This window comes from Nicotiana tomentosiformis, chromosome 1 (assembly GCF_000390325.3).
Source record: "Nicotiana tomentosiformis chromosome 1, ASM39032v3, whole genome shotgun sequence".
Classification (NCBI taxonomy): Eukaryota; Viridiplantae; Streptophyta; class Magnoliopsida; order Solanales; family Solanaceae; genus Nicotiana; species Nicotiana tomentosiformis.
In genome coordinates, this window is record NC_090812.1 from 97,461,575 (window position 1) to 97,470,756 (window position 9,182).

At 34.7% G+C, this 9,182-nt stretch overlaps 2 protein-coding genes across 2 annotated transcripts; one reads left to right on the forward strand and one right to left on the reverse strand.

The window, feature by feature from the left end:
* Window positions 1-2,789: 2,789 nt before the first annotated feature.
* Window positions 2,790-4,740, forward strand: LOC104094813 (uncharacterized). The gene is made up of 2 exons (XM_009600808.4): window positions 2,790-2,947; window positions 4,412-4,740. Exons 1-2 carry the CDS (start codon window positions 2,889-2,891, stop codon window positions 4,602-4,604), a joined length of 252 nt encoding a protein of 83 aa, XP_009599103.1. The 5' UTR covers window positions 2,790-2,888; the 3' UTR covers window positions 4,605-4,740.
* Window positions 4,693-5,960, reverse strand: LOC104094814 (NAD(P)H-quinone oxidoreductase subunit T, chloroplastic). The gene is made up of 2 exons (XM_009600809.4): window positions 5,541-5,960; window positions 4,693-5,316 (listed from the first exon to the last, which is right to left on the reverse strand). The coding sequence occupies exons 1-2, from the start codon at window positions 5,867-5,869 to the stop codon at window positions 4,896-4,898; spliced, it is 750 nt and encodes a 249-aa protein (XP_009599104.1). The 5' UTR covers window positions 5,870-5,960; the 3' UTR covers window positions 4,693-4,895.
* Between the last annotated feature and the right edge of the window lie 3,222 nt (window positions 5,961-9,182).

Here is a 9,182-nt window from a genome sequence, read left to right on the forward strand (position 1 = left end):
TACCAAGTACAAGCAAAGTTTTTCGTCTATTTTTGGAGTGTGAAGTAGTGGTGGGATCGATAGATATCATTTTAGTTCCTCTAATGCTTGTTGGCATTCCGGTGTCCAAGCGAAATCGTTCTTCTTTTTAGTAGAGATAAAAATTTATGACTTCGATATGATGATCTCGAAATGAATCGGCCTAAGGCTGCAATCCGTCCCGTTAGCCTTTGTACAGCTTTCACGCTGTCCACGATGGAGATGTCTTCGATGGCCTTGATTTTGTCGGGGTTAATCTCGATTCCCCGATTTGATACCATGAAGCCGAGGAACTTGCCCGAACCGACCCCCGAAACCACATTTTTCGGGGTTGAGCTTCATGTTATATTTCCTCAAAATATCGAACGTTTCGTGCAAGTGGGCCAAATGGTCCTCTGCGCGCAGGGACTTAACTAGCATGTCATCAATATAAACTTCCATTGATTTACCTATTTGTTCTTCGAACATTTTATTTACTAGGCGTTGGTAAGTAGCCCCCGTATTTTTTAGCCCGAAGGGTATCACATTATAACAATATGTTCCATATTTGGTTACAAATGAGGTCTTTTCCTGGTCCTCCGGGTTCATCTGGATTTGATTATACCCGGAATAGGCATCAAGAAAAGTGAGGATCTCATGTCTGGCCATGGCATCGATCATGCGATCGATGTTGGGCAGCGGAAAGGAATCTTTGGGGCATGCTTTGTTCAGATCCTTATAGTCCACACACATTCTAAGTTTGTTCCCTTTTTGAGGCACTACAACCACATTGGTTAACCATTCGGGATATTTCACCTCCCGAATGGACCCTATCTTGAGAAGTTTGGTTACCACGTCCTTTATGAATGCGTGCTTTTCCTCGGACTACGGTTTTCTTTTTTGCTTCACCGGTCTGAACCTAGGGTCCAAGCTTAGTCGATGCGTCGTTATGTCTGGTGGGATCCCTGTTATATCTAAATGGGACAAGGCAAAACAATCAATATTATCGATAAGAAATCGAACAAGTTTCTTCCTGAGTTCGGGGCTCAACCCCGTTCCCAGGTATACCTTTCGTTCGGGCCAGTGCTCGATTAGTATGACTTGCTCCAGTTCCTCAATTGTTGATTTGGTGGCATCGAAATCATCGGGGATCATGAAGGATCGATGGATCCTCTGATCATCATCTTCTTCTATCTTCTGGTTATCTAGTTGGGTCGAAGCCGACGTCTGTGATTGCTATTTGGTGTTCCGTTCTCCTTCTGAGCCAGATCCCTTTATCGGCGAAGGCGAGGATACTGATTTTGCTTCCTCGACGGCGATGAAACATCCATGAAAAGAATTAAAAGGAGCAACAATTCTTATCTACACAATTCAATGACTAGGAGAGATGATCTCATTTTGAATTCTTTATTCCATTTCTTTAAGAATACATAGTATTACCAACCATTGTAAGAATTGAGATGACCTATTTCCCAGTGAATATCAAAAAGCAAACAATTATACGATATTAACATCAATGTTTGAGAAGTTGTGCAAATATTTGGGCAAATCAAAAACTCTAGCTAATATAGCATGAAGTTGTTTCACATTGAAACTAAAACTTCATGCTAATGCATGCTGAAGTTATTTATCCTACAGTCTACAAATTTGTTATGAGTTTTATCTGAAACTTCAGTCTAAACATGCTGAAGTTATTTAGTTCATTTGCTAAAACTTCAGACTAAACATGCTTAAGTTATTTAATTCATTTGCTAAAAATTCAGTCTAAACATGCCTAAGTTATTTAGTTCATTTGCTAAAACTTCAGACTAAACATGCTTAAGTTATTTAGTTCATTTGCTAAAACTTCAGACTAAACATGCTTAAGTTATCTAGTTCATTTGCTAAAACTTAAAACTAAACATGCTTAAGTTATCTAGTTCATTTGCTAAAATTTCAGACTAAACATGCTTAAGTTATCTAGTTCATTTGCTAAAACTTCAGACTAAACATGCTTAAGTTATCTAGTTCATTTGCTATAACTTCACATTAAACATGCTTAAGTTATCTAGTTCATTTGCTATAACTTCACACTAAACATACTTAAGTTATTTAGTTAATTTGCTAAAATTTCAGACTAAACATGCTTAAGTTATTTAGTTAATTTGCTAAAACTTCAGACTAAACATGCTTAAGTTTTTTAATTCATTTGCTAAAATTTCAGACTAAACATGCTTAAGTTTTTGTCTTGTAGTATGTAATTTTCTAATGAGTTTTTTCTAATGCATGCTGGAGTTATTTAGTTCATTTGCTAAAACTTCAGACAAAACATGATGAAGTTATTTAGTTCATTTACTAAAATTTCAGACTAAACATGCTTAAGTTTTTGTCTTGCAGTATGTAATTTTCTAAAGAGATTTTGCTAATGCATGTTGAAGTTATTTAGTTTATTTGCTAAAATTTCATACCAAAATATGCTGAAGTTTTGTAACGCAGTCTACAGTTTTGTCCTGAGTTTTATCCGAAACTTCAGTCTAAACAAGCTGAAGTTTTTAGTTTATTTGCTAAAATTTCAGCCTAAACATGCTTAAGTTTTTGTCCTTCTGTTTGTCAAGTCTTTTATTAAAGAAGGGCAAAATTATCTTTTTAAAATACTTTTAACAAAAAAATAGATACGGATGCAAATGAAAAAACAACATGAGTATAAGTTAAAAAGGGCTACCAAATAAGGCGTCGCATGGAATTTTTACAAATTAAGGCCTACATGAACTCGGCGGAGTCGGATCCTTTCCGACCCGAACTCGAGCGAAGGCCCACAACTGTCGCTACTTTTCCTTGTAGCTGAAATCCAAATCAGACAGAAAATCTTTTAGAAGTGAGCATAGTTTTTAGGGTGAATTGCGAGAAGGAAGATGCCTCCTCTGTCGTTGGACAAAATCGGCAAAGTGTTGCCCTTCTCCAGGCTCTTCAGGTAATTCTACTTTCTCACTCCTTATTCGCGTCTTAATTAATATTTATTAGGCTTCAAAATCTATGAGTTTTGTGTAAAAGAATAGTCTACATATGATGAATCTTTGAATACTGAAGTATTTAGCATTGTAATGAAATGAACCTGAATAGAAAGGAGCCAATACAAAGGATTCATATAGTTGAACCCAACTAATTTGGTAGTGAAGTGTAGTTGATTGATTTATAGGCTTTGAAATTTGTGTTCCTCCCTCTTTGTATTTCATTCTTTTGTTGAGTCTGTAATTGGGGTTTCTTAACACTGTTTTAAGGTAATTTTTTTTTTTATAAGTAGGTAATGTGTTTTACTTTCTCTTGAAGGTTTGGAAACAATCAACCGGAAGTTTTAATTTTAATTTACTTTTTGAAGTAGCATCTCTTATGATATGTTAAGCTTTATTTTTTTTATACTAACTGTATGCTAGGATTTCTGGTGAGATTGGGATAATACCATTTTGAAGCTGTATGCAAGTATTTTCTCTCTGCGGTATTATCTTTTTGTTCATGTTGTACTGGATTTGCTAATCACGTAATTCTATTTGATGATTGTACTGCATTTTTAGCTGTATTTGGTTACATTTTCTTCTGAAGTGTATTCAGCCTAATTCATGTGCACAATTTGTGAGACTTAACTACATGAGTTTGTTTCAGTATTATTCTGTTAGACAAGCCTCCCCCAAAAAAAAAATCAACGTTAGGGATTGAGGATTAGAGGAGGCCCAATGGATGCAGAGATTCATATCGGCAACCCCAACTAGAGTAGGATGGAGGCATAGTTAATTGATTGACATTAGCTGCCTACCAACTTCATCTGATTTTGGATTTTGATCCTTATATTTGTGGACTTTGACTTTGAGCCCCTGCCACGTCTTTTAAAACATTGTTCCCTAGTTTATACTGTTTAAGCCACTAATCGACAAAGATAGCACTTTTTTGAGCAAGTTCTCTAACACATTGCCTTGTAAATGGTCAAAGTGTTGGATTTATATCTTACAGCACCCAACCCTTGTTTATGGGATTATATATAACACTGGTATTCTTTTTTCCTTTTGGTTGGAAGGCGGCGTCAACTTCTCTGGTAGGATTATAATTCATTTGATATTGGAAGAGCAAATGAATTCTTAGAACTTGTCAAGCTCTTGAAAATTAGGGATTGGCTTGTCAGGAAACAATAAACTCTTGTTTCTGTTTAGCATGGACGTTGGAGTTTCTTCGGTTATTAGTATTAATTTATCGATTAAAGATTAGGTATTCCGTATTTAAATGCAAACTGATAGGGGCGGTGCGCTTTAAAGTACTCTTCAATTGGATTGTCATAATTTGCTCCTACACACGAGAATGAGACACATGAGCTCAAATTGTTGACAATGAGTTTATATGACTTCAGCATTTCTTTTGGCCGTTAATATTTTGGTGCTTGTTTTAATAGGCAACTGGAGCTGGATGTGGAAACTGTAGTTAAGGTACTACAACCTGGTCCACTGGGCATTGTGGAACACAAATTTTCTTCTGAGGAAATACGGAAAGCCAATGATACTGTTAAGCAGGCCGTGGGTAATTGGCGAAGGCAGGCCAACATTGATAAACATAGCCCTATCATGAAAGATTTTATCGATTTATGAGAGAATTGTTGCTTCATTTTCTATCAATAATCTGATGATAAGACAATAATGTGAATTTTTGTTGCCATTCTCTTTTAACATCACATGGTAAACTTAAGCTCAATCAGACATTTGAATACAAATATTTTACTCAGTACATGCTTCGACTATTCATCAATTTGCAGTTTCTTGACATCTTTGTACAGTACTAATTCTTATAAAATCATGAAGCGTATAGACAGTATAGAATGTTGTTGTCTTTGATAGTATCATGTATCATATATTGAGCAACTGTATAGATGGTTGTTTCTGTTAATATTGTTCCTTGAAGAATATTGCATATATAATGCAGCAAAATGAAAAGATAATAATCACGATATCGAATGTGAGGGCAGATTTTGCTTGATCACTCAGCTCCATGTTTCTTCCACCAAGTCGATCCACCATGTCCGGGACAGATTCCCAGTTTTCTACTTCTAGCATGCGCGGATCTTGCAGCTTTATTCTCATTTTCTCAGCTTCACGACTTGCTGCCTCCTGAGCTAGTGTCCAGTCATAGAATCGACGTTGTTCCTCATCACTCAGGACATCATAAATTTCTTTTAGTTTCATGAATTTCTCTGATGCTGCTCTTATGGGAAGGGTAGTCGTATCTGGATGATACTCCTTTGATAACCTCCTATATGCAGCTTTAATTTCCTCCAAATCAGCAGTTGCAGATACTCCCAAGAACCTGAATTCACAAACTTAGAATGATCATTAGATTTTCCCTGTGCTACGAAAAGATCTCAGAAGTCAGAACAGGGAGTTAGTTATATTTATTTATATCCTTTTCTCATCCTTAAATTAAAGGAAAGTAGAAGCAACAAATGGAAACTCTCTCCATTGAAACTGTGAGCCACACATTTAGAGATAAGATAATAGCAAAGTTTCTGGAGATAGAAAATGAAGACTAACTGGTAGTGAGAATCAGCTGAACTGTTGAGCAGGTCAGAGAATTTTTCATCAAGGAGATTCTTTTCGTCTGCTTTGATTCGTTCTTGTGCTGACTGTGATTTACTTCCTCCTACCCAGCCTTCATCTTCGTTTTCCCAGTGAATTCTTGTATCAACATCAGGAGGAGCACGTTGTCGCTTGCTGGGGCCTTCTTGGGTTGCATAAACCTGGAAGCCACCACAGCGGCTTCTTTGTTTTGCTGTCAGCCATTGGCCATATGTTCTGTGCTCAGTGCTTTGGTTGCTGGAAAGGAAGGTGAATGGAGCTGGTGGAGATGTCGCTGAGGCCATGAAAATTGAAAGATGTTTGTGTCTAATTTGAGTAGTTTAGAGGAGGGGGCGCCTCATCACCTTGTCTTTCTGTGTGGCTGAGGAATTAACTGCACATTTTTTGCTCTTGTCTGTATTTGTGAAATATCAATAACTTTGGAGTTTAATTTCTTTACGCTAAAAGTTTAAAAGAAGTTTTTTTTAAAAAATGAACAGTTCAGTAAGTATTCCGTATTCACACGGGTAATATATTGATTTCATTTATACCGTCCTTCACTTTAGGGCCTGTCCCAAGCCCGAAATCAAAGTTGACTCAACTATCACTTAGAGGGTTTAAAAAGGAGAATCTCATCTAGCCATTAATCACAGGTTTATCAAAACTAGCCAAGTGCATACAAAAATTAAAATCTCCATATAAATAAGGACTCTTTTCCTCCGAGAATCACGCGCAAAGATCTTCTTCCATATTTGTAAGCGTGATCAACAATATTAGGTGCAAGATGGAAAGAAAATTTCATGGATGAGGTAGCAAACAAGGTGATAAAATACAACGAAAAAAATATTCAACATTCCAAAAACCTAAGCAAAATGGGACATTTTTCGAGGGTATGGTTGAAATTCATTGAGAATATATAGATGATTCATTGTACAAATATTGAGGAAGATTGGGGGAGATTTGGACTAGTTTTGAGTCAAAACTCGTAGCTGAAATCGAGTTTAAAATTTCTCTACGACATATGAATTAAACTAAGATGTACCCAATCTATTACAACAACACCCACTTGAAATAAATTCTAATTTCGAAAATTTAAATTTTTGAATTCAAGCTTAAGCAAGCTTCAATGGCTGTCCATGGAGTTTTCAGTTTAATCCTCCGACCCAATCCAACAAACTAACATTTAATAGTGATTTCTAAATCGAATTAAGGTGCTCGAATCTCTAAATTTCAACTTAAAAAATTAAAATATTGCAATATTGCTCAAGTCTGGTGTCTCAAAAAGTTTGAATTGCCTTTGTATTTTAGCAAAATAAACTTATGTTACAAAATAAATTTTGAGCTATTTCTGGTAGATATTTTATTTTGAATAAGAATTGTTTATGGACCGACAATTTAGATAGTTTTCCCTTTAAAAAGTGGAATTAATAACTTGACAAATAAAACATGTTACCTGCTATAACAAGTTAAAATACATTAGTATAAAATTATTTTACATCATCAATATATATATATATATATATATATATATATATATATATATATATATATATATATATATGTGTGTGTCAAATTCATGATATTGAACCAGTAGAAAGACAGAGAGAGAAATTTGAGCATAAGCAGCATGAGAAGGAGGCAGAAGTTGATACTCAAGTGAAGAATCACCATATAATAGCAACGAGAGTACTACACATTCCAAGTTCAAAGAAAGTGAGGGACAGGGAACTGGGAACTGGGAAACTGAGTAATTGGAAGAGGAGGTAGAGAATCAAGATATGGAATATGTGCAAGAATAAACAACGAATATGGCTAAGATGGATTACTTATCTCCAAGAGGAAACTCAAGTGAAAATATCTATCTATCTATATCTATATACTATATTAAAAACACGAAGGTATTTCGAAATATCGTTTATATTTTTTACCCTTTAATAATATATTTTACATTGACTAAAATTGTCATTTTACTTATATTTCTAATAATTAGGACTTTTACATCAACTAAAATTCTATTTATTATATCTTTTCTTATTTAAACTCTTGAAAAAAATAAATTTAAAAATCAATAAAGAGTTTACCTTATATACACTATTCACTTTGATTATGATACAACTACGGTATACTTATTCTAATAGTTGGGAGGGAAGCCAATAGACCTTAGATTAACGTTTACAGATTTCCTTCCTACTAGGAAATCACTTAACTTGGCATTCTATGTTTTTCTATTTTGTTTAAATTTTTATTTTGTGAAAATAAATCATAACAATGTTGCATATAGTCATCAACTAAATTTTTGAGCTTCGAATAGTTGTTCTTATCAATTAAAAGTATTTGGTCGACTTTTATATTCATTAAGTTAAATTTTACCCTAAACAAAATAGTTAATCAATTATTTTTCAATTTAATGTCAGTCTAGACTCAAAGATTTTTTTTGTTCCAAACTACCTCTGCTCCATTATAGATGTCCACATAACTTTTCAAACTGATATTATACACCTTGAAAAAATTTCAATCTAGACTTAAACACACGGGGTATAGACTCAATACTCACGCGCATATTCTTGAGCATATTTTAGCTCAAGAATCACGTTCTAATTCCGAATTATTTTCACTCATTCAAAAAAGTTTGAAATTATATATTGTTAGTTTATTTTTAGTAGCATGCCTATATTTTTGTATCTATGAGACTATGACTATAATATATATATATATATATATATATATATATATATATATATATATATATATATATATATATATATATATATATATATATATGTAATGACCCAACATGTCATTTTAACTTTTAGAACCATGTTCCCTAAAATAAAACTCTCCGAATGTACTTTTATTAATTTATGACTTGCGGGGATGGTTGGTTCGGAATTTGAAAGTGTTCGGGTTGAAATCAGAACACTTGGTTCCTTAGGTTAGCCTTAAAAGGCCAAGTTTGACTTCGGTCAACATTATGTGCAAACGATCTCAGAATATAATTTTGATGATTCCAATAGCTCCGTATGGTAATTTTGCACTTAGGAGCGTGATTGAAATTTTATTTGGAAGTCCGTAGTGAAATTAGACTTGAAATGCCTAAAATAGAAATTTAAAGTTTGGAAGTTTGACCGGGGAGTTGACTTTTTATTATCGGGGTCGGAATCCAGTTCTGAAATTTTTTACAGCTCCGTTATGTCATTTATGACTTGTGTGCAAAATTTGAGGTCAATCGGACTTGATTTGATAGGTCTCGACATCGAATGTAGAAGTTGGAAATTCTAAGTTTCATTAAGCTTAATTGGAACATAATTCGTGATTTTAGCATCGTTTTAGGTGATTTGAGATTTCAAATAAGTTCGTATGATGTTTTAGGACTTGTTGGTATATTTGGTTGAGGTCCCGAGGGCCTCGGGTGAGTTTCGGATGGTTGACGGATCAAAAATTTAACTTAAAAAGCTGCTGTAATTTTTCCTTTTGCTGGATATTTTTGGGCTATGATCGAGCCTAAGATCGAGCCCAGGTATCGAGCCCAGTGTCTACGGCCTGAGGCGAAGCCAGGGACAAGGCTCAGTATCGAAGCCAAGATCGAAGGTCCAGCTCGAGGGCCATGATCGAAGGCAA

What these genes read in the sequence shown, in the direction of transcription:
- LOC104094813 (XM_009600808.4), top strand. Translation starts at nt 2,889, where the DNA reads ATGCCTCCTCTGTCGTTGGACAAAATCGGCAAAGTGTTGCCCTTCTCC. An exon ending in CCCTTCTCCAGGCTCTTCAG is followed by an intron (nt 2,948 to 4,411) that starts GTAATTCTACTT and finishes TTGTTTTAATAG; the next exon opens with GCAACTGGAGCTGGATGTGG.
- LOC104094814 (XM_009600809.4), bottom strand. Translation starts at nt 5,869, where the DNA reads ATGGCCTCAGCGACATCTCCACCAGCTCCATTCACCTTCCTTTCCAGC. An exon ending in TCAGCTGATTCTCACTACCA is followed by an intron (nt 5,317 to 5,540) that starts GTTAGTCTTCAT and finishes TTGTGAATTCAG; the next exon opens with GTTCTTGGGAGTATCTGCAA.